This window comes from Pseudopipra pipra, chromosome 3 (genome assembly GCF_036250125.1).
Source record: "Pseudopipra pipra isolate bDixPip1 chromosome 3, bDixPip1.hap1, whole genome shotgun sequence".
NCBI lineage: Eukaryota > Metazoa > Chordata > Aves > Passeriformes > Pipridae > Pseudopipra > Pseudopipra pipra.
In genome coordinates this window covers 49,196,118-49,221,282 of record NC_087551.1, presented here as the reverse complement: position 1 = coordinate 49,221,282, position 25,165 = coordinate 49,196,118, and the positions used below count along the sequence as shown (strand labels likewise).

Sequence of the window (25,165 nt, the reverse complement as noted above, 5' to 3'; positions counted from 1 at the left end):
CTACCCTTAGAACATCACTATCAAATTTTGAAGGGACCTATAAATCACTGATGGCTGCTAGCATAATTCAAATATCCTTTAAGAAATTATTTTTTTAATAAAATATTCAAGAGAGATTATGAATGAAAATTCAAACAAAGGACCATGGCACTTCATAACAAACAATATGACTTTTCAGTAAAGTGAAATATCTGTCTCACTGTTTTTTGATAGACATAAGCCACCTAGGCAATGGCTCAGCACAAGAGGAAAGGACAGCTTGTGATGCACGGTACTTTTCATTAAAAGGCACCCCATGTGTCACAAAATGCTATTAACACAGCCTGGCTCTGTATGTTGTACAGCAGACTATAGGTTAGATAATGGAAAATTAAGGGAAATCTTAAATATTATGTATTGATTTCTTTTTCATATGTGTTACTCATTTGCTTGTTAAACTTACAAAAGAAGAAGGAACTCTTGATTTAGTCTTGAGCCATATACAGTGTTAAGATCTAACTATCCAAAAAGTAGTCTTTAATTGTGACTGTACTTTAGTGATACTTGGATGGAAAAAAGTTGCATGTGAAATAAAAAAACACTAAGAATAATATTTAATTTAAAGTAAAATAAATTATATAAAAATGAGAAAGTTAATTTCAAAGACATTAAAAGGTGCAGTCAAAAGAGTGAAATACTAACAAATCACATGGAGACTAAGCAGAAATACATGAGAGTCTGAGAGCCAAAGTTCCAAAAGGATCAAAAAAGCTGGCACGATAAAGTAGAAATGTAAATTTCCTAATGCTATTAACATTTTTTTTAAAAGTAAAATAAATAAAAATAAAATGAATACTTCAGAAAATACAAGTTGTGTTCTAATGAGGGAAAGAGAACAGAGCATACCTTGACAATTGAAATATAAAACCACAATAAAACAATATGAAACAACTCTGAGACATAAAGGCATAGAATCTAATAACCCACCACTCTTCAAATGTTCAAGAAATGGGAAACTTGCCTGATATTCAGTGATAACCAATTATATAAAAAGAGCACTCAGGGAAGATAAAACCACAACAAAAAAGTTAAATTAATTCTCTCAATCTGCACAGCCTGTGAAGGTTCTCATATGAAGGTCATTCCTTATGTTGGATAGAACTGAACCATTGTCTCAGAGTATCAATACAATGTATTTTAAAACAAATCCATAAGGTGGAATTTAACAAATTGGCAATACCAGCTAATTTTCTGTTGTGGCATGCACCAGGTAAAATGTCCTTTGCACTAAAACAAGCCATAAAGTGCAAAAAAGTAATTTTATATTTTCACATATCAGTTTTCATTTTTAACTGAGTTTATAGAGAGTACAGAGGCAGAGTACAGAGGCATAGTGGGTAATCCAGTGAAGAACAGACACGATACTTCTGCAGACTTTGGATATTCCTGCACAAAGCTAACTGGTAGGAACAATAACAAAACAGTAGTAAGACACAAATAAATACGTCATATCAAGGAAAAACAAAAATATCTTTTCTGAGAAAATACATACCTCAGAAGCTAATTAGACTTCTTTGTTTGAACAGGTAACTATATGAATGATACAATCACTATAGAGTACTTAGAATTTAAGAAAGCTTTTGATGAGGGTCCTTTTAAAAACTCTGGCAGAAATAGAGATAATATGGGATATGACAGAAGATCCTGGATTACTAATTGGCTAATGGATAGAAGCCAAAGTGTAGAAAATAAATTTTGTGTCAATAAATTAAAAGTATAACAGAGGAGGAAAACCCTGTGTGTAACAGTCTCAGAAACAAGCCTTACCATTTAAGGAGAAGTTCTGCGGTAATTTTCATGTATTTTCTGATGACAGCCATTCAATGCATGGTGGTAGCTAAAAAGGTAATGGACTACTGGAAGTTTATCAGGAAAGCTCTGAGGCTGATACTGAAATCATTATTTCACAAGTGAGTTTAACCATGGTGTACCCCTATCCTGAAGACTGAATATTGCTCTGTTTGCCCACATTTCATATTGGAAATAGAAGTACAAAACAATGATCAAGATATTTCTTACATGCCATTTATCTACACTGTGAGCCATTCTAATTGGGACAAGATTTTAACAAATGGACCTTTTCCTCTGAGTGTTTCTTCCCTGGCAAAGAACTAAGACTGACATAAACTCAGTTGACTTCAGTGACTTTATGGTACTCTAGGGCCCACGAATAGCTGCTTGTGGGCAATCCTTTGGACTGGACAGGAACTGGGACCACAGCCCAACAGACAGTAATGGCTGCAATGGCTTCAAGGATCACAAGACTCCTGCCACTCCTCTGAACAACCAACTTTGCACTGGAAAATCAGACCTAGAAATTGTTCTTTAAGATGCACATTAATAGTAATAATAGCAATATTAGTGTTTAAGAAAAGATATAGTCTGAAAAATTCACCAGCAAACCTGAGCTGGTTACCCACTGGATGGCATTTGTCCCTTGCACACCTTGCTCCAACCATCTCTGATGATATCCCTTAGCATTCCTTAGTTATCCACAGGGGAAGGGACAGTTTCTTCAGATGCAATGCAATTGTAGCTCATGTTCAATCAGTTCCTGACCCTCCAGTTCAGGCTGCCAGCATTGCTGTTAATTACTGCCATCTGTGACAGCAGCTTGTTCTGCAGACACACATGAAGACACATTGAAACTCCCACTTCGTTTTGCATGGGTCAGCAAAGTAGTAATGACTTTGATCAGTATTTTTCTGGGCTGTATGTGGCAGGTGCAATGCTTCTGGTCTCCCTCTACAGTTACCAGCTCACTGATGCATCAGACCCCTGAAACAACTTTCTCAATGGGTGACACTATTTCTAGTTATATGATTTTACTCCATATAGCTCTTTGTTTTCTATCTGAGAAACCTCACTGCAAGCACCATCATGTTATGAACCATATGTTCAAAGGAATACTTTAGAGGCATTTTCACATAGCTTTTTGAGAAAGTCAGGTTTGTTTAATACTCTTAAAAGAAATTTACAGGACTTAAGTAGAATTTTGGGGCGTAAAAATCTGAGAGCAAGAGCATAATGCTGAAAAAAATAGAAGTAAAGCACAAATGAACCCATGATGCTGGCTGATTAATATCAACTCCAGCAGTATTGCTGAGAAAGCAGGCACAGGAATTCGATGAGTCTTTTGAGATTATTTAACTCACACAGCTGTAGCTGAAAAACTACAGTCTTTGTGAATTTAGGGGTACTGAGAAACAATGTATTTTCAAGCAGGAATTTCTTTTGGTCTCTACAGTGTTTGTCACCAGAAATAATTTTGTCAATGTCAATCTATGTAAATGATTCTTCCAGCACCTTCTAATTAATACAATTTATGCATCCAGTGAAGGGAATATTCTAGTTTTCACTTGTTTTGAAACTAATTTCTGTTCCCCTTGGGACATATACCTTTCCTTTTTTTTTTTCATGTCACAAAGCCTCTGAAGATGGTTAGTGAAACTAGTTAAATGCAGAAAAAACAGATAAAAATATGCACTTGTGAACACACATCTCAGCACAATTCATACCACTTCATCAGGTTAACCTTTAAGAGCATTTTGGTAATTGTTGGTACCTATAGAAATACTGTACACTTTGAAATTTCAAACATTTGAGCCGGAATTCCTGTTCTTTGTTGTCTGATAATAATTTTATCAAAAAGTATTAATCATTGAGTGACACTATAGAATTAATAATAGAATATAGTTAGAAATACCTTGTGAGAAATTAAACACTATTGTATGGAAATTATTCCTTTGAGCTCTTTGATGAATATAGCCCCACATACCCTAAACAGAAGTATTATCTTCTAGAATGTCTAAAGCTGCTTCAGTGGGTTCTACTGAATGAATTTACTTTCAGTGAAATTTTGATAAAGTGCAGGACTCGCTCCCTTCCATCCTCTTTCCAACATATATAACCATGTTTATGAGTTTCCTGTACGTTACTACAATAGACAGTGTGCAGCAGTCAGGTTATCAAAAATCATTGTGAAGATAATGTACTTACCATCTACTTTGATCTGAAAGTTGTGCCATCTGCTTCATCATAGTTCATTTTAAACCTTACACTCAAGAAAAAGAAACAGCCTGGCAATACAAATCTGAGAAAATTTTATCAAGACCAGAAACATCTCACTGTTCTCTAATTAATTTCTAAACAATCCAAATTTGGTGCAAGTAACTTAATTATTCAATTTCTATAGTTGCTTCTGCAAAGTATGCATGATAATCTGTTGGAAGGGAAATTTCATTTATATTGAAGTATTTGTACACTGAAGTGTAAGCATGGTCCATAAATTGTAAAGAGCACTCAAACATCTATTCTGCAGGTTTAGATTTTGTTTTCACAGAATCAAAAATCTCACATACATTTTATAAGGCTAACTGACATATAATGGTTTAAATGAAAAGCCAGGCACAGGCACAAAGTACTTCTATTTGCTTATTCAGCACTTCTAAGTACATCACTCAGAAGATGTACTTAGAAGATGACAAAAAGACTTCTTACACCATTATCTCTCAGGCTCCATGCATAAGTGGAACATCTAAACAGGAGGGATTTGGTGCAGACTTCTTGTTGATCACTAGCCAGGGTGCAGGTGTCTTTTGGGTTTTGGAAGTCAGTGTAACCGACAGTAATCTCACAACCATTCTGCATTTTCTGGTGGCAACCCTATTAACTTCTGCACCTTCAGCATGAAAGCAGCACAGCGGTGGTGCCCACTATCTCTTGCCATGTTCCTGACGCAGCCCAAGGGCTCTTCTCCAGGCAAGGAAAAAAGTGTTCCCTGTAATTCTTCAGAGTTACCAAATAACCAATGGCTGCCTGATTAAGTTGAGAATAATCCCTGACTCTGAGGTTATTTCTACGAAGACCAGAATATCTCACTTGAAAAGTAACCCGTAGCAAGTGCAGCTCCTTCTTCCCTTATCATGATCAGGATTGTGTCCAATTTAGCACACACGCTTTTTGATGCCTTTGATTTCCACAGGAAGCTTTGGCTCAGAGTTAAGTATCCATTTAAGTGTATTTCAAGATAAGAATGACTCCCAAGCCTAAGAGCCGAGATGTAGACGCGCCAAGAACTCCAACACTGAATTAACTTTGAAGAAAACTTAAAATATAATAGCCTCGAAAACGCCTTGCAGCTACTACACAGCCAACAGCCTTCCACCAGCACATGCACAGATTTCTTACATCACTTAATGACTGCTGCCCACTCTGGAAAAAATTCAGTCTCATGATGGGCAACTGTGCACAACTGAGATACATAATAAAATAATCAAACTTAGTAAACCCCCTTTCTTTGTTCTTTCATGTGGAGTTGTATGTGTCAATTTTAATCTAAAAGGAGCAATGTGGGCCTTTTTCAGATTTTATTCACTAACTCAGAAGTTTTTACCCAAGTGTAGTGTTTATACTTCTTAATAAAGAAACCACTGTGCAAAAAGCCCCAACAGGTCTGGCACATCTTTATCCAACTTCATGTACTAGAGTATAAAGACTGAATGTAGTTAAAAGTCACCACTACTAATTAATGAATTATTAAAGATTATTAGCACATGAAGAATAAATCTTCATGTCAAATGCAAACTACTTAAAGACATCATCCTACATGGGTGACTTCTTCATGTCCATCATCATGGCATGTGTAGGCTTCATGTTAACATGGCTCAAAAATTGTGGGGTATTTATTTCTGATTATAATTAAAGCTGTAATTGTGTACACTGGTATTGTTCTGGGCATTCGAATAACTTCAGCTAGACTATAGGAGTAGAGGAAGGGTAAACAAGGAGTTGGATGGTTCGGCCTGGGAAAGAGCTCATCTCTCTGGGCTGTTTCCCCGACCCTGCTCCGGGTCAGTGAGGACTGAGGACCATGGCTCGCCGACAGAGGTGGTCAGTCAGCTCAGTGGTCTCATTGCATCCCCTTGTGGCTGGGCCTTACAAGAACCGAGCACTGTCCATCCCCATGAGAACCAGAGATTGGGTGGGAACTAAGCAGCTTTGCTGCTCTGGAGAGGGGACCAGATCGGATCTGGAGTATCCAGAGGGCAAAAGAATTAACTTCTCGACAGTGTTAACCTATGCATTTCCTAGAAACATGCCCCTTTCTCACAGTCCTCACTGAAGAGCTTCTCCAACCCGTGATACCCTAGAATTCCTCCCAGCACATTTTGCAGCCCACTATAAAGACAGTGTAGAGGCCTATGAGTAATTGTGGAGGAGGAATGTTTCTGACTACACTTTATCCCTGTATTTCCAAACATAGCATGGATGGAGCAATTCCTCTTCACAGAGACTATTATTCAAAGTAGCTTTGTGTTGTCTGCAAAGAATGATCTCACCTTTAACAAACCAGCAAGCAAATCTCTCACAGTGAATGCATGGGATTTGAAACAACAGAAATGTAACAATTTACACTGACTTTCATGAATACTAATCTCACTTTAAATAGAAAAAAAAAAAAAATACTTTGGAATCTACCCAACAGCATTTGGGTGGGGGTTAATAACTTGTCTGTCTGGAAAGAAAAGCAGAAGTTGAAGTTTGCTACATATTTCCAGTGAAAGTTGTAGCTTGACTCTAACAACAAAGGAATGAAAGATACAGATTAATAATAATAATAGCAAATATTAATCTAAGTTTCATTATCTGCAAAATCCTTGTGACCTTTCCTAAAAGGAGAGTGTTAGCTTGTGGGTTATGCCTATTTTTGAAAGTATCACTTCAAAGTCTAAAAATATCTTGCAACAACTATTTTTCATCAGTCAGTAACATTCATAAAAATAGGGATCTCATTAAAATTTCTCAAAAGCAATGATTGAAATTGCTACTTATAATAATCTTTTTTTAAAATGAACCTTCAGAAGGTGTTGTCTTTTCCAGAAGAGGTAAGGCCCACAAATTTTAAGGAGAGTGGGAGAGAGAGGGAGCCGGCCCCTTGAGGCAGCTCCTCAGGCACAGCATAGCTTCTCGAAGTGCCTTGAAGAGAGAAATGGCTATTTACATCAACCAAGAATTTACCCATTTCATGTTTATTTGTCATCCACAAGATCTAATCCTATCTGTCAACCATAGAGGATCTTGATAGCTCATTTCCGACTCTTGCTAACGGTTCGTTTTCTCCTCTGAACAGGGCATAAATGAACTCCAAATGTCAGGTCATTGCTTCAGCTCTTCTCCCCCATCCCCCCTCAAACTGCAGCACTTTCTGGTTTACGTCTTCAGATCAATCCAATTCCCCTTTGAATGTTGTAAATATGCAACTCTTCCTGGAGATTCTTTTATTTATTCATCACAATATATTTTCCTATCTCTTTTCACTTAGTCATCTCTGTGAGAATGAAAGGTGTGGAGTCAGCTCAGTAACCAGAGGGAATTGTAAATCAAATCCATACAAGAGATACACTCAGATAAACAGAATAGTTGCAAAGCTACAGCAATAATGTGGTCAAGTTTGCAATTTTGTATACTTAAAGATCCCATTTTGAGGGCCACAACTGGACCACAAAAATATCATGATAATATATCACAAGAGTTCCTTTTCTATCAAATGCAATTTCTTCTGCAATTTATGTTGGCCCACCTAGCCTGGCTATACACCAACAGCTCCTTTTTAAAATACCTTTACAACTGATATTTTTCTTTTGATATTTAAAATTAAGAAAACCTGTTGACTATGAATATATTGTACAGAGCAATATTTTTTACTATTGCTCAACCCGCACGTAAACATTCTTGCCCGGACTTCCTGACAGACTGCCCGCCTTTTCCCACGGGTCCTGATTTTGCAGGGGCTACCTGGACTGCGGAGGGATTTCGGGTTTCTCCCCTCAGTGTTAGCAGCCCCAGGAAATCAGTTCCACGCAGCAAAGCCAGCAGCTAGTCCAGGAGTCCCTGCTGAGCCCTGACTCCGTTTTGCCAAAATTCCCGCGATGGTAGCGGCCGAACGTGTCAGCCCCACAGACTCACCAGCCCCAGGAACAGCCCCCAGTCCCGCCGCGGCTGTCTGCCCCAGATCCAGCTGCTCACATCTGTTAACTTTTATTTAGAAACACGCGAACCACTCTGTGTGAATCGGGTAGGGGACGGGGACGGGGACGGAACCGCCGGGGAGATGCCCGATCTCTTGCGGGCTTTCCTGCGTCGCCGGACTGCACCCCCGCACCCACACACTTCTCCCCGTTCCCCTCGCGGTCTCCGCGGGTGGCAGCGCCCGGCGCTGTGTCGGGGAGGAGCCTCCCCTCGCGGGGTCCCGGCGAGTGACCCGTCCCCGGCGCGTCCTTGCGGAGCCGCCGCGGAGGGTGCGGCGCCCTGGGGCCGGCCCGGGGCGGGGAGGGGCTGCTCCATACCCACCTTCCGTGTGGACGGCGGAGACGTAGGTCCAGTTGTAACGCTTGACGATGTCAAGCATGGCCCTGGCTTGCAGCGTGTCGGAGGGGACCACCCTGAGGAAGTACTTGTACAGCGTTTTGTCGCTCAGGTCGATGCTGGTGGCGGAGTAAGCAATCTGGGGGATGTCGAAGAGCTGGAGCAGATTTTGGACCTGGATAGCAACTGAGCTGGAGCCTGGGCCAATGACCCCCGCGATGGGCTTTTTCACTCTGGTCTGAGGTTGGGGCTGCGACTCGGAAATGCAGCGGGTGCCTCCGTCCTTGTCATCCCTGATGGAGATGAGGGAGTCTCGTATGAACTCGATGCTCTGCTCCAGGGCTACGGAGGAGTGCCAGCAGGAGTCTCGGATCTCGCTGCCCAGGGTGATGTTAGGTAGCAGGACAGGGTCGGCGTTAATTTTATCCAAAGTGTGAAACATGGCTTCGACCCTCTGGATGCCGTATTGCTCTCGGATTTCCCCGCACTTCCTCTCGGGCACTTTCTCAGCCGGCGGCTGATGATGGACAGAGAAGAGGGCCCCGATGATGACATCGCCGTCCATCCGAGCCACCGACCTCTGTGAGGAGGCTGCAGAGAGAAGCACCTTCCTCCCGGCACTCCTGGGCAGCACGTCCATCTCCAGGAGCAGAGCAGGGAAAAAGACCAGCAGCACGCCAAACATTTTGTTGCACGATGTCATCCAGACCCAGGTTAAGAATTTCATGGGCTCCTCTTGCTTGCACATGTTTTAAGGACATGTAGGAAATGACATCTGCTTCTCCCCAACGACGCCCAAGTTGCTCCAAATACCATCACAGCGAAGCCTCACAGTATCACTCTCGAAGGTGCCAATACAGCCATCGTCCTAGTGATTTTTAACCTGGTGGCATAGAAATAAGGGATAAAATGGGCTAACTGGGAAATCGATGTCAAACCAGAGCTCGACAAAGCAACCCCTCACAGTTTGAGATGACCACTTTCACAAACACCCAGGGCAATTTGCTTCAGTAAGCCTCTGAAAAGGAAGTTTCAAGAAGGATTAAAATATGTATTTATTGGCCTTGATATATGATCGTGCATACTCACATATGTTGAGTTTCTACAATTCTTTTTGCATCTGCTTTTCAAGAAAAGGAGGCTACTTCCTGCACCTCCAGAAAGCACACACTCCCCACCCTCCGCCCCCGGGAAGTTTTGAAAGTTTCAGGAGGTAGGCAGTTCTTTGGGGAAGAGCCCCAGCCCAACCCCAGCGGCCCTACCCCTAAAAGCGGGGTGACAAGCTCTTCTCCCTTCTCTTTCTGACTACCTGAAGGTATCTTTCTCAATTAAGAAATTTCCTTTCTTAATACATAATGTGGGTAAAAAGAGAAAGCGAACAGACTGCTCTGCCAGCCACGGGAAATGTCATTTAAAGGTCAGCGAAGGGAGGAAGAAAGGAACCACTTTACAGTTTAGATTAACTTTTCCATGTGCAGGGGGCAAAACTGTAGTTCAGCCAGGGACACACATGAAAGCAGGTGAAAATACATTTTTGTTACTAAGGCAACTGCGAGCAAAGTCCTGATGTGCCTTACGGGCACGCCTGCCGTGCAGACAGGCTTGGGGCAGGGAGCGGCGGCGAGCCCGGTGGCAGGGCTTGGTGGCTCGAAAATGCCGTGACGGGGAGGGAGGATGCCACCGTCACCGCCCGAGAGCAGGGAGCGCGGCCGGGCCATGTCCCTGTTGCACGACGAGCCGTCAGCACCCGGGACAGAGCCCGGCACCTGGGGCAGCTGCGGGACCGTGGGCTCCGGCCCCACTGGGCCCCTGTCCCGCTGTCTTCCTGTCCCGACGTCTCCCGCCCCGCTGGCCCCCTGTCCCGAAGTCCCGGCACCCTGCTGTCTCAGTGCTCCGATGTCCCAGTGTCCCGCTGTCCCGGTCCCGCCACCACTGGCTCGGCCGCCCGCCAGCACCGCATGGCGGTTCCCCAAAACTTCTGCCCCCCGCCCTGCGCTGCCGCCGCGGTGTCCCCGCATGCCCACCCGCACACACACTCGCTCACACGCACACTGGCTCGCACACACCCCCCGAGGCGCGGCGACCCGCCGCGGCACGCACCGCCACGGGCTGGCCGCCTCTCCCCGTCCCTCCCCGGCGCACGGCAGGAGTGTCGGGGCCGGCGGCAGGCGCGGGAGGCTGGAGATGGTCCCGAGGAAGGCGATGCTCCGAGGGGAGCCGCCGTCCTGGCTGTGTGTCCGCACCGGCAGACAGGCAGAGCCGCCTGAAGCCGGCTTCCACGGGCAGCCCCGCAGCCCGGCTCTCCGATGCCTCTTGCCTGCCCCGCCTGCCACACAGGCAGCCTCTCGGCTGAGCCCCCGGTCCGTTTGGAGGATCACCCCTGAGACGTACCTGGCCGGGTGAGGCAGTGGCTCCCTGCCTGCTAGGAGCGGGCATTGGCGGCTCTCCGGCCGCCCCGAGCTGGCGCGCTGGCGGCGGGGCGACGGCTGTGGGCTGGGCGCGAGTGCCCTCTGTCTTCAGCACCGCTCTACCGCAAGGAAAAAAACAGGTCATCCCGGGCTCATCCATTATCTCATACAGAAGGATCAGTCATTTTCTCCCCCTCCTTAATTTCGTCGGCTATTGTCTTGTAAACGAGTAAGGAAGTATCACCTGGAGCACGCTGCGGATGCAGAGGGGGTATTGGCTCTCACCTCCCGCGGCTCTTAATTCATTATCTTCTTGCCTCAATTAGCAAGAGCGAGAGTTAAACCAAGAGGCTCCTGCTCGAAGGGGACCCAGATCAAGCTCGGGAGACCCGAGACAGTGAAATGTGCCGATCTGCCTCAAGGGCAGGGTTTCGCTATTAAAATAAATATTTATAGTGGGGGGGGGGGAGGAAGGAAAAAAAAAGATACTGCAATAAGATAAATCACCTGTAAGGATAAAGGCATAAAGGCATTGAGATTGCAGTTTTCAGGTCAAGATGAACCTAAATGAAGCACATGAGAGGCATGCCAGATTAAAATAATACCAGATTGAATAATCATAATTCAGACGACCTGCTTGCATCCCTAACACAGGTCTCGAGTGTTTTACTTGACTGTATGAAAGTTAAAGTTAGATTACCTCCCCACTGGGAACTCTATAGATATTTGCCCTACTTTTGAAAGAAAGAAGCAAGGACAAACATTTAACTATTGCTCGTTCAGAGAAGGGTTTACAGTAAATGCTGCCTCAGGAGTGTCTTCTCCCTGTGTCAATATCTGCTCTTTTTTTACTGTCACACAGCTAGTAATTCGCCTGTGTGTTTATCCATGAGGTATGTTCATTATGGAGGATCCAGCCCAGGGGTTTACTGGTGCCCCCTTTCCCTGCAGGTCATTCAAGGAGAGAACCAGGGCCAGAGGGGCTGCCTGTCCTCTGCCTCTGGGCATGAAGCTTCCCCAGGGCCAGCCTAGGACAGTTCTGCCAGGACCAGGCCTGAAGGGACATTCAGATATGAACAAAAAGGGGAGAAAATTCCCCTTCATCCATGCTTAATGATTAAACTTCAGTCTCTGCCCTTGACACAACGAACCTGCAGCATGCTAGCATATCATTCCAGTGTTTGAGCTTTGGGTTGCTCCTCTGGCTTTGGCAGGGAAAGCATTTGCAAATGCTGCTGTTGGTTCTTCCCAACATTTAACACCCTGTAGTCTTCTTCCCCTCTAACCTGTGATTCACAAAGACAACAGGTCTGCCTGCTGAGGCTCATGCATGGCTGCTGCACAGAGCAGCAATGATCTGAGTTTTGCTGAGACTGGAGAGTAGGTCACCAGGTCCTGATACCCTGTCATGTGGCTGCAAATGCTGTCTCTCCAACCCCAGCAACAGCAGGTGGGAGTAGATGGGAACTGGCAGAAATTTGGGGCTCGTAAGAAGACACCTGGGATATCAAAAGGCTTTAGGAAAGGCTAGGGAAAGAGCACTAGGAGTTCAGTGGCTTTGATCTTCCCCGACCATTACTGGAGAAACAAAGGCTTTCCCCATTAGGAAGTAGCACCAAGTGGCCCTGCTGCCTTTGTTCCCCCAAAGAGGCCAGAGTCATCCCACTGCCTTTTGTCCCTGATTCCTATGTTCTGATCCTGCTATTGCCCACAGATCTAACATTTCTCCCCTCAGAAACAGCCCATGTCCCCGATCTTAACACCTTCTCAAATTTCTTAACATACAGTACCTTTATCATTGGTAAACAAACTTGAAGGCACTGCATTTTTTTCAGAGGTATGAGCTGCCATCAGACAAGCAGGGAATCAGGTCAAAAATAGCAAGGCTGGAGCTGGCTTGTAAGCAGTGTTTGCTTGTCATGGGAAATTACCTGATTTTGAATATTTTTCCTCTGCGAAATGGAGGAAAAGCGAACAATTTTCTTACTCCCATGTAACATAATTTAAAAATCACTTGGAGGTTGATTTAAATACTGTTTTGATGGGAACCAAAGTGGTTTGTTCTGTTTTCTTTTTAAACATTTTACACAGTGCAGAATGGTTTTTACTTCAGATAAAACGGTCGTTGACTTAAAATGGAAGTTCTATTCCAGTATTCCTTAAATAATTTTTTTCTGCTCCTGTTTCATCAAAATTACCTCTTTCAATACAAAATTTTCTACTTGAAAAGTTCTGGTCAGCTGTAAAGAGAAAGGTCAGTGTATTGTAGAAAACAGTTTGAAAGGGGAGTGTTTTGGAGTAGCAACAGATGAAGTTTGGAAACCTGGTCTGTTGAAACTTCACTTTTGGTTTCCCAAATACAGCTCCTCCCTTCTCTACTTCCTACCAAGAGACACAAGTCAGTTTGACTGCCAACTTGTGCAGACTCTCCAGCTAAATTATTGGGCAGATTTAAAGCTATCCTGCAAGCATCAATGCTGCTAAAATTATATGCTTTTATTCTTCTTTGGAAACAACTGGAAAGCTCATATGTTCCTGTCTGAATTAGGTTGAAGTATATACCAGCTATTTGATAAATTGTTTACAGTCCTTTTTATTCTGCTCACTCAGATGCTTTCCTGTCATGATTTACAAAAGCCACCTGCTATATACAAAGAGTGGGCATGCAAAACATGCATAGGTAGTCCTCTCTAGTAGATACTGAACTATTTGCTCATGAACAAAGATTTAGAATCATCATCAACATCATCATCTAGCAGGCCCGTTCGGACAAAACAGGGATTTTAGTCTTACTAATATATTCATTGTATTTTCTCCTCTTCTCTTATCAAAGTAAACATTTCTCATAGGTTCTTGTTTAAAACACAGCTACAGCATTGTTTTTACCCCTTTTCTTATATTTAAGCTTGTAACTTACCCTAACTGTAAGAAACAAAGCAAAAAAATTTTTAACAATTTTGATTACTTACATTTATTTGCTGCAACTGCTAGGAAATGAACATTAATGGATCGATGTCAGTATATACGGAGCTTCATAAAGATCTGATTGCTCAGCTGTTCCTTCTACTAGTAGATTCATTAAAATTAAATAAGATTAACCCATGAAATTTAGGCCTCGCATCTGAGATACTTAGAAACTAGCTTCTACACACACCTATGATTATACGGAGTTACTCTTCTCTTTGCTTTTTTTTTCTTGACAGACATAGACACACAAGGATCCCCAGAAATTTGAAGGCTTCTTTTGCTAGTCATCAAACACCCTCTAGTCCCCTGTCCTGAGCATATATTACAGACTTAGGTGATTTTACGTCCTTTTAAAATAAACAGAATTTCTCCTCTAAGATTTAATGAGGAGAAAAGCATCTGCCTGGTTATGATTTGAAATGTCTTTCAAACAAATGTAAGATCTAAATCAATGCAAAATTCAGCATTCAGAGATGTCTTGTAAATTTTTTACACTCTCTAAGGATTATAGACTCCACGAAGAGATGAGTAGACCAGATTTATTCAGACATTCAGCAGTTTACATCTCTGGCTAACAAAGCTCTTAATAAGCTAAGATTAATTCTTTCTACTTTTAAAAATAAGTAACTGATTGCTTTTATAACTCAATATTAAAGAAGCGGAAATGCTTCTTGATCACTGCTACGAGGAGAGATTGGAAGTACATGAAGCAGAAGACACAGGACCTGGTCTCTCCTCAAGGGCAACTCATCTCACAAATGTTTTTTTGCCAAAAACCTCAAAGCAATGACATACAGTAGCCAAAAGCACCTGGTTTCCACTCCTTAAAGAGAGGGCACACGTATCAAAGCTTGGATGTTTCCTGGGCACCTGCTCTTCTGAAACCCAATGACAAAATCTGGTGATCTGACGGCAATGGAAAGGCTCCCAAAGAGTGAATGAGAAGTAAGCTGAATGTCTTTGCTAAACAACATGACTGTTCAGCACTGGATAATGTTTCAAATAATTCCTGTATTTATATCTTAACTGCAAAAGTGTACTTAGGGTGCCCTCTAGGCCAAAATGCTACACAATATTTATAACACCCTCCTACACCCACCAATTGTATCCAGCTTGATTAATTTTGATAAAACTCCCTCGCCCTGAAATCCCCTGATTTCCCTGAAATCATCCCCTAAGAAACAACCTGAGTAAATAGATAAATCTGTGCTGGGACTTGCATACCAACAACCTTATGCTGTACCAAGCCAAAAAAAAAGTTCATTTCAAAGTTAAAGGTCCATAATTCCTGGGCTTCAGACTCTCAATTTAAAATGCAAACAGAGTTCTAATTTAATTTGGCAATGTCGGACTGAATCACTCTGGCTGAACTCACCAGACAGGGACTCATGTATGTGTGAAGAGAAAGACAGTGTCTTGGATATATGGGATTTAATACTGATTAAGAAGACAGGTCTATTTAATTGTATTGTAACTAACAGGACAAGGAATTTAACAAGAAGTCCCCATACATTACGAAGACAGATTTGGTACTTTGTGGGAAATAGAGCATCTGAAGCATCCACTAGCCAAATTTACTACTGATTTTCAAGGACAACTCTGTGTAAAGCCATCTGCAGGAATTCAGTCTGGTACCACAGAAAACTGGTAACACCTACGTATGGAAAGGAAGTCCTTGCTGTGTAGATGAGGGAAAGATGTTCCTGCTCCCTCCTGTTATCTCGGCTTTCAGGTTGGAGCTGTGGGTCTGAAAGACCTTATGCTGCAGATTGCAGTTACAAAAGGACCAAATAACTTGTAAAGCTTGAAAGTTTACTCAGACTGTACCAGGTAACAACATACCTCTGCACTGCTCAGAAAGAAACCTGCATGTACCTAGTAATTTCTGAAATTTGACCAATAACTACAGTTAGCACTGAAGAAAACAGCTCTGTATTTACTGGCTGTTACTTGTATCCTTCATTTCTCCACATATAACCCTTCTAGATGCTTTGTAAAACAAAGCCATATTAAAAATCACAAATATCATAGACGAAAAAGGCTAGCAGTCTTTCCAAAATGGGAATCTTTTACACATGACTAAAGAATTAAAGGAAGTTTTAAAAATATCAGTTTAGCAATCAAACCACATGTAACAAATACCTGACATACTTTAGAGAACCTTTCCAATGCTAAAAAAAAAATAATTAAAAGCACCAAATTAACAGATCTGAAGTGTAACATGCTGAATACCTCCGAATGTTAATTTTCCCACTTACAGTCTATTGCTGTTTATGCAACACGCTATACAGGATACTTTATCGGTTTCCATAAATACCTATTTTTGAAGTCTGCAATAGCAAATAAAGAATGGAGGAATCAATTATCCTAAATATTAGTAGGATTTTGTGGTGACCTTTAATTGAAATGATTTCATTTTCTACCCTGCACCTTCTTTATGTGTTTGCAATTGTTCATGATGGATGGAAAGGATTCTGTAAAATCACTGCCAGCAGACTGGTTGGCTTTTATTCACTTTATTCTTACTGTACCTGGTTGTAAATGAACTCAGAGTTGTCAACTAGTGGAACTTCAAGGCCTGTTGTTCTAGTTTCACAATTATTATTTTCATTACTTTTCCAAATGTAGGTAATGTGACAGAATAGCACATCATTGTATAGTTACTCAATAAAATAATGTAAATCTGCACAGTTTTTGGCTGGAGCGGAGTTAGTTATCTTCACAGTAGCTGGGATGGGGCTGTGTTTTTTATTTGTGCTGGAAACAGTGTGCTGATAATACAGGGATGTTTTTGTTATTGCTGAGCTGGTCTTACACAAGCCAAGGCCTTTTCTGCCTCTCACCCCACCCCACCAGCAAGGAGGCTGGGGGTGCACAATGATTTGGGAGGGGACACAGTCAGGACAGCTGACCCCAACTGAACAAAGGGATATTCCATACTGTATGGCATCATATTCAACATAAAGAGCTGGGGAAAGAAGGAGGAAGGGGTGACATTCAGAGTGACAGGATTTGTCCTCCAAAGTCATTATTACATGTGATGGAGCCCTGCTTTCCGTGGGAAGATTGCTTCCCACCTGCCTGCCTGTGGGAAGCAGTGAATGGAGGAATTCGTTCATTTGCTTTACTTATGTGCATGGCTTTTGCTTTCCCTGTGAAACTGCCTTTATCTCAACCCATCAGTTTTCTCATTTTTACTCTTCAATTTTCTGCCTTATCTCACCATGGGTGAGCAAAGGGTTTTTTAGGGCTCAGTTGCCAGCTGTGGTCAAACCATTACAAAGGTGCATGTTTTAAAGGGGCTTTGAAGAAAAGATATATCTCCAAATTGATCTGTGGTTTGAGATACATGGAGCTGCAAAGACGTGCATGAATGAATTCAAAGGATTGAGGTGCCATGGCTTTGCCCTCTTTCAGATTGCATTGGTTTTACCTGGTTTATATAGTTTATAATCACTATGGAGTGAGCAAAGTGAGTTAATGGGTGCATAGACTGAAGGAAACCTGGTTTAGATTCATATTATGCTGAACGAGAGGTGAAGAGGTATTGGCAATGCTCTGATTCCTGCAAACAGCTATAGAAAAAGACTCCACACTGAAAAGGGAAAAGGGAACAGAGATGTATTTTTGTAGCACTGCTTACATCTTTATATCTGTGCAGTTTAAACACTTTTCATGATCTGAACTCAATGGTTCAGTCAAGGAAACATGACACAAAATACTAGGTAATATTGTATTTATTTGCAGAACATAGTTATTACTTAAAGCAAGACATGCAAAATAAGAATCCGATACCCAGAAATGGCATAAAGATATGGCGCACAAACTTTGCTCCTCCAACTATTTGCAAATTACTTCATGTATTTATTCAAAAAGTTGATTCAGAAAAGCACAGCACCTACAAAATGTGAAGATAGCTCAGTGTGCTGTAAAAAATAGTTCTCACTAAGTGTTTAACCATCTTCTGACGTCTTTTGTACTATAATAAAAACAAAAACAGTATCACAGTACATACATTTCTTTTAAGTACTTATTTATAGTTGTCATGAGGAATTGTCTTGATAACAGAATTCGCACACAGACTTCTATCGTTTTAAGTTTCTATCCAAGCAATGCATTTCCGGAAGCATTTCATTACTTCGGGATCTATTAGAATCATTGCTGTAACTCTTTTTCCTCTCACTTCCCTGACAGTATGCTGCTGTGTCTTTGATGACATATTAATTGCTTTTTCTCTGTGATTTCCTTCTGGTGAAGTGGCTGCACTGCCTCACTGGCCACTTGCCACTTAGGATTTTCAAGACTTTGATCCTCATTGGGGTTCCTGGCTCCTCAGCTACTTGCTACAACTGGTTGTTCTTTAGGGTGTTTCAAATCCCAGTATCCCAGTTCCTCCAGAAGCAGACATTCTCCATCTTGTCCACAAATGCAACTGTGTTTGACTTAACACTGGATTTATCATAAGAACTGCATTTATTAAGGCAGGAAAACAAACATCAAGTGTAACACCACCATCTGCGATAAAATGGCTGAGGTCCAGCTGATCCAGCAGCTTGAATTCATTAACTGTGAATGCCTGTCCTCAGTAAGTACATCCCAATGCTTTCTATCTCACATTTCCATTAGCTATCTGCCTTTTGGTTCATGCATTGGATAACACAGCTTCCAATATCATACTTGGATGTGTGATCTCCTGCGTATCTTCCTCTCATTCTATTAGAATTTTTTGGCTCTTGCTGAGCAAAGCATAGTTACAAGGCACTAGCAGATCCTGATTTTCTATAAACAATGAAGTAACAATGTTCTGAAATACCAGACCCTCTTATGCTTTGAATTGGAGATTAAGAAAGTGCCTAAAACCATTAGTTTCTTTTTAGAAAACCTTACTTACTATCTGTAGTCATGGGGTTGAATTGAAAATTATCAAAAAGGAAGGCCAGAAGCAATGAAGAACTTCAAGAGAAGAACCTCACTCAATAAAGAACACTTTTATCTTCTTTGTCTAAGGAAATAAGGCCAGCGTGCTAACTGTGCCACAGCGCTTCCTCACAAAATGCCAAAAATAATTCAGTATGTGGCTGAGGGGGGAAAAAAATCAATGAAATTTGAAAAAGTCTTGAAGATAAATACATGTGCCAAGTTTTTGAAGGTCAGTAGTTGACTAGAACAAGTAGGCTGACATAAATACCCCCACTGGGAAAGAAACAGTTGAAATTCTTCACTATGAGGATGATGAGGCACTGGAACAGGTTGTCCAGAGAAGCTGCAGATGCCCCATCCCTGGAAGCGTTCAACACCAGGTTGGATGGGGCTTTGAGCATCCTAGTCTAGTGGAAGATGTGTCTGCCTAGGGCAAGGGTCTTGGAACTAGATGGTCTTTAAAGTCTCTGCCAACCCAAACCATTCTATGATTCTGTGAAATCACCAGCAGTTGCAAACAGGTGCTCAGTCAGCACAGCTCTAGGCCAGCTGGAGAATGAGGTGCCTCTGCCCTGGGGAGGTAAAACTGAGTACTCAAGAAAGGTGAATTTCAGAGGTGGAGCATGGAGCAGTCATTAAGCAGGCTGACTACTAGGTTGGTGTAGGAAAGTGGGATCCTCATGGAGCCACTATTTTCCTCATGTATGTAAATCATGTGTATAGATGGCGATTCTTGAAACTTGGTCAGCAATGAATAGATGAAGAGACATGAGGAATACGTGGCTGAGGTACTGCATTGTCATACTGTAAATAATGGGCATAGACAATCAAGATTTGCTTCACTAAATTAAGAGAATTCACTAAAGGGAAAACTATAGCGATTAGTTGTATTGTTTAGAGAATCTCCATATATTCACGACAATTCTCTGAAAACCGTATGTCTTTGTGGTTTTCAAATTATCTATTATGTAAAAGTCTGTTATGTAAGCACATACTAATTTCATGGCATAGCCTTTACTTTTATTCTAGAGAATACTTTCTCGGTAACTATAGTACGTGCCTGTTTTCACAGCATATGTTTGTTTCTGTTTTCCTTGTTTTTAGCAACAGCTTCTAAAAAGACTGTTTTCATCATCACTACCTTTTTTATTTAGCTGCAAACCACAAGTCCCCAATAAATTAACCCAAACCAGCTCAGCTGATTTGGCAGCTGCTGTCACTACAGTAATAGACAGCTATTGATTTCCACATCTTTATTTAAATTCAACTGAAGCTCAATAGTGCTGCATATCAACATCTTAATGCCTATTGTGTTTCTGATTTCTAAATGGCACCTGCACTTAGTTTATCACTTTTTATCTGGCTTTTATTTTTCTCTAAATTCCAGCCACTGTCAACAGGGGATGCAAATCTGCACATCATTCTTTCTTTTTATTCTCATTTACCAGACAACTTAGTATGTGCCACTCAAATAACTTATACAACATTTTCAACCTATTTTCTGCATCATACTAAAATTTGATTCTTCAGCCTAAATCTACATGAAAAGTCTTCCCCGTTTGCTTTCATTTTGTGGCTACTTGTAAATAGAATGATGAATTTACATATAGAACTTAATCCCAAAGAATATTTGGATGTATCCTTAACTCCACTCTCATTTTAACACAGCTATTAAGTTTGTGCCCTCATTTTCCTTTTTAGAAATTGAGGAGGAAGGTAAGGAGAGGAATTCAGGGATATGTGATGAAAAGATTGCCTTCAGCTTCGATTGTATAGTTCAATTTTAATTTTGTTTATTAATTTCTAATACAGTAAAAATAAAAATTAAAGTAAAATAAAGAAAAAGCCTGCCCTGTAAACATTCAGAGGAACCACTACTCTATGAAGCAAGGACCACACGTTTTCCATGCATCACAGCTATGCTTTCTACCTGTGTACATACTTTCTAGTTCAAGACCTTCACAGCTGAAGAGACAGAAATCCTGGCCTATTTGTTGCTGAAAAGAAGATCTGATGCTGTAAGGCCAGAGTCCACAGTGGTTCACTGAGGTTGCAGGTTACATGAGAGAGCGTGAAAGAGCTTTAAGGGTTGTTAAAAAGTACATTTCACAGTTGTAAATTGTACTTTTAAGATGCTGAGATTAAACTGCCTTATCTCTTTGCCCATTTTAACTACCTTGGTTGAAGATATGATATGTGGGTGAGAGTAAGCTATTATTCAGTTGGATGCTGTTTTTAATTTCATAGCGTAGATAATGTATTCAGAAACCTTTACTTTGAAGTCAATCTGCATTCAATGCTGTTAAAGAGTATCAAGTCTTTATACAGTTTATGGGATAACTTTGATTAGATGCAGTTCTTACTCTGTGGACAGAAGCATACAATACCTAAGAAAATGATGGCAATTGTGTATTGGAAGTTGGTTATTCAGGAGAAAGCCGTTTGTTTAGCATATGATACGTTGGGGCTATGAGATAGGGAAGTGTTTGCAGTTGAAAAACAAACAATAAGGACTGCTTGAGAGCAGATTGTCCTTATGTTACTTCGCATTACACATATCTTAAAGATCACTTAAAGTTATCTTGCTAACTTCACCAGAATCCCTAAGAAATGTAAGACACTAATGGGGAAGAATCAGTTTGCCTCCCCAGGGAACCACCTTGTCTGTGCAGTAGCAGATGTGAAAGTGGCCTATTGTCTGCGAAAGGTGGCACTAAAAAGTCAAACCACACCAAACTCTCATTGGGCAAACCAAACCAAAGCTGGAACAATATCGGCTGAGTCCAGTCAGGCAAAACTGGGCAAGACCCTCTGGTCTTGCCCAAAAGCACTCTGGTTACAAGAAGCTGGGGCAAAACATCTGTAAAGGTTTGCTTGGTGTAGATGCTACCTCTATTTTCCATCTCAAATGATGCTGTTTATCTGACTTAAGAACAAGGAACAACATTTTGAAGCAACATCAGCAGCTGCAGATAATTCTTCTGGAGTTACCAGGGTAGCAAAGCAAAATAAAACTTGGTATCCAGGGTTACTTTTGGTGGATAATTTATAAATAATGGTAAGTGGCTGGTTCTCTGCAAATATCCTTGCATGACCAGTGATGTCTGTCTTCAGGTATTCTGACATCACACTCATTAACAATGCACTGACCGGTACCCAGAACTGGACCTACCCCAGGGCAGCATCAAGTGCAAGGTGCTCACCTGACTCTTCTCTCTTCATAAGACCCCACAAGCAACTGCACAAAGCACTGCCACTTTTCTAGTAGTTTGAGTTAAAATCGGATAATATGAATATTTCCCACCAGGTTAATCTTTTGTGGAAGGCTTCAATTGCAGTTTCCAAGTAGAAGTGAAGGGAAAAACCACCCTTGGCCTGTGGTAGAAGCACCCTCATCACTCTCCTTGCAGACTAGATACTATAGGGCTCCCTGGAGGTGGGGGTGGTGGGGGATCCCCACAGGCTGGCAGGCAGGGCCTATCCCATCTCCCCAGCCCTGAGGGAGTGACCAGGAAGGGACAGTCAGGGCTGGTGGTGGTCCCAGGGCCCTGACATAAACACACTAACTTGTGCTTTGGGCAGGAGTCAGAACTGTTGCAAAATTGCTAAGCCATAAACAAGATGCTTGTCAAGCCAGAAGATAAGCATTCCTTGTTTTGCTGATATCTCTACACGCAATATTGTAGTATTGTTATTCATATCCTCTAACACCTTAATCATTTATCGCTTTCCATCTGTGCTGCAGACCCAGGACTTCATCAGTTAGGAGCATCTGCAGGTCTGTGAACACCCCAGGAGAATATTTTTTGCACATTTTTGTATTCTGTTCCTATTGCCTAAAGAAACAAACTGAAGTTAATAAAAAGTAATCCTTTGTTGCAAAAAATAAGGAAAACATTTATTTTGCTCTGACCCTGTTACTTTCTCTCACAATTATTTTTTCAAATAAAAGCTTATTCTCTCATTTCTCTGAAGCTTCCAATTACCTCCTCAAATAAAAAGGTTTATTTTTATTCAAGCAGGGTTGTGAGATGTAATATTTCATTGTTTTACTGTGTGACGAGGTGGATTTTATTTTCCCCGAGACTGTGTTCAGTGATGCACAGTCATTTCTGCTGACTCATTTCCCCAATCAGAGAACGTGGATTCTATGAAGCCCAGCTAAGAAGCACGAACAATCCTGTGGTACACAGATGGGACACCATGTAGGAAAATGCTTTAGAACAAAACAAGCCAAAAAAAAAAAAAAAGCCCCTCAGAGCACTGAAAGCACAAAAGAGATTGGGCTGAAGCATGGTTTACTATTGAAATTTGTGTACAAACTTTGGAACCATAGTGCAACTTAAAAGATTATGCGCCTACCTTATTGAGAGCACAGTATACATGGAATTAGTTTTTTTTATTGTTTTAAAGCTAGAACACAATCCATACAGCTGGATGGGGAAAGGCAAAGTAGAGAGTAATGACAAGAGAATATCTACAGATACTGGAGATTAAAGAAAAAATATTAAAATTCAATTACAAATTTCTGTAATTGGAAGAAGCGACTATCAAAATACTTAAATTGCTTGCACTACTTGTGCTAGTTATAAACCATGAACCAGAGCTGCTCATTTACATGGGCCATTCCAGCAGCCCCCACTAGGCTGGGCTTGCTGTAGTACCATGCGACAAAACAAAACCAAACATGCATTTGGAACCCGAAACTAACTTCTCATTGTTCACTGCTCATTGCATTTCTAAATTTTAGGCCAACGACATGCACAAACATAGTTTGATTAATAAGCCTACATGTACGTAATATTGGAAATACAATGACATATCCAGAGAAAACATTCTCTCTCATCAGTTAAGGGTGCTGCCTTAGTGAGTTAATGCCCCAGGCCAAAGTATAATGTCAGCTCAGGGATGATTCAGGCACCTCTCTACTACAGGCTTGCTACAGGGACCCACAGTGACCCAACATGGCAAGGGTTTTAGAGGCTTCTAAGAGGGTCTTAACATTTCTCCGTGAACAGCAGCATCACCCTTGTACTACTACACTTGGGCCTCTTCTGTTCCAGATTTACTGTGCCTTTCAGAGAATAGTTATAAGGGACCAGATCCCACCAGTAGCAGAAAGCAGCCAGCTTTGCTGCCCAGCTGAGAGCTGCCTCGCTATACAATTCCCTCCTGGCATAGTGTCACATAGTATCTCTCATATACTGCAGATAGAAATGTCCTCTATCAGAAATGCTGTCTGGCGCTAACAACATCCAGATAAGGTGTAACTACGCTGAAGCACTCCGCAATTTGCTGACAGCTTTGTGGTATCTCCTAGGATGTTTTATGCCCTATGCAGTCCATGATTCAGCACTGCCTGCTCCTGTAGCCCAGAACCGGAGCAAATGCTGGGCAGTGTGGACTACACGGCCTACCTCCTGTGAAACCTGCTGCTTTTTCTGAGTCAGGTAATAATCTAAGTGGGCTCGAAGGTGAATTTTGGACAGATAATTAAATATAACACCCTATAAAGAGAATGATTATTAACCTTCTGCCACGAAGGTACATCAATCTTCATAAACTAATTTTAACATTGAACTTTGTTAAACTTGAAGAAAACATCTGTGGAGGCAGATTTTCATCTGTGTTAAAAAATACATTGCTGTGTGGCTTGAGTACTGTAGATCTTTATGTACTTCTAATTTTATAATCAAAGAAATGATATCCCTGGTGAAGTTCATATTTTCTTCGACAGAAAATACCAAGACTACTTCTCACTTCTTTATGAGGAAAGTGGTCAAAATAAAATTGTTCCAGAAGACTGCACAATTTTGTTTCAGGTTTTATTTTTTGTTCAGTTTTATTTCCCTTTTTATCCATAGTACAGAACATAGATAAGAATTTTGCAAAAGTTTTGATTTCCTTAATTTTTATATTAGAGTCAGGTATGAATTCAAATCTTCTCTTGCCAGAGTGTGAAAACCAAGATTTTTCACTGACGAGAAATATATCTCTCATAGACAATGTCTGAAATATCTCTTTATTGTGAGCATCCTCCAGCTCTCCTCCAAACCAGTGGGCCAGGTATTATGTTAGCAACATTTATACTTTGAGCCTAAATTTTCAAATACTTTTACTGATTTTATTATAAACATTTTATTTACTTAATTCCAGTTTTATTAGAGGGCTTGTTTTTTCTCAGGAACTGCAAACTTTTCCTTTATTCCATTTTGCTTATAAAAGGAATATTAAAGTGATGAAAACACCTTATTTAGGTATATATTTAAATAACTCCAAGAACTGGATTCCATATCCTGCATAGTAACTCTAGACGATGTCCTAGATGCAATGACATGGTTATTTTTTTTCTGCTCTATATTTAGATAGTCTTTTTAACTGTCCTTTTCTCTTGGAAAATGGGAGATGGGCTTAACTCCCACCAGTGACTGATCAGCTGCTACTGTCAGTCCTGAGGTCAGGTG

The 25,165-nt window shown here is 41.3% G+C and overlaps 1 protein-coding gene across 9 annotated transcripts in view; it reads right to left on the bottom strand.

Annotated features, from left to right (window-relative positions):
• The window catches only part of GRM1 (glutamate metabotropic receptor 1), a 182,294-nt gene extending 171,129 nt beyond the window's left edge, over positions 1-11,165 (bottom strand). For 4 of the 9 annotated variants that reach the window (XM_064649058.1, XM_064649057.1, XM_064649059.1 and 1 more), the window contains exons 1-2: positions 10,798-11,164; positions 8,392-9,289 (exon numbers count right to left, since the gene is read on the bottom strand). In XM_064649058.1, the coding sequence (XP_064505128.1) occupies positions 8,392-9,154 (763 nt within the window). In that variant the 5' untranslated portion in view covers positions 9,155-9,289; positions 10,798-11,164. Of the gene's footprint in view, positions 1-8,391; positions 9,290-10,506; positions 10,602-10,797 lie in introns of those variants that run through there. The other 5 variants (XM_064649061.1, XM_064649056.1, XM_064649055.1 and 2 more) reach the window with 4 other exon arrangements.
• Between the last annotated feature and the right edge of the window lie 14,000 nt (positions 11,166-25,165).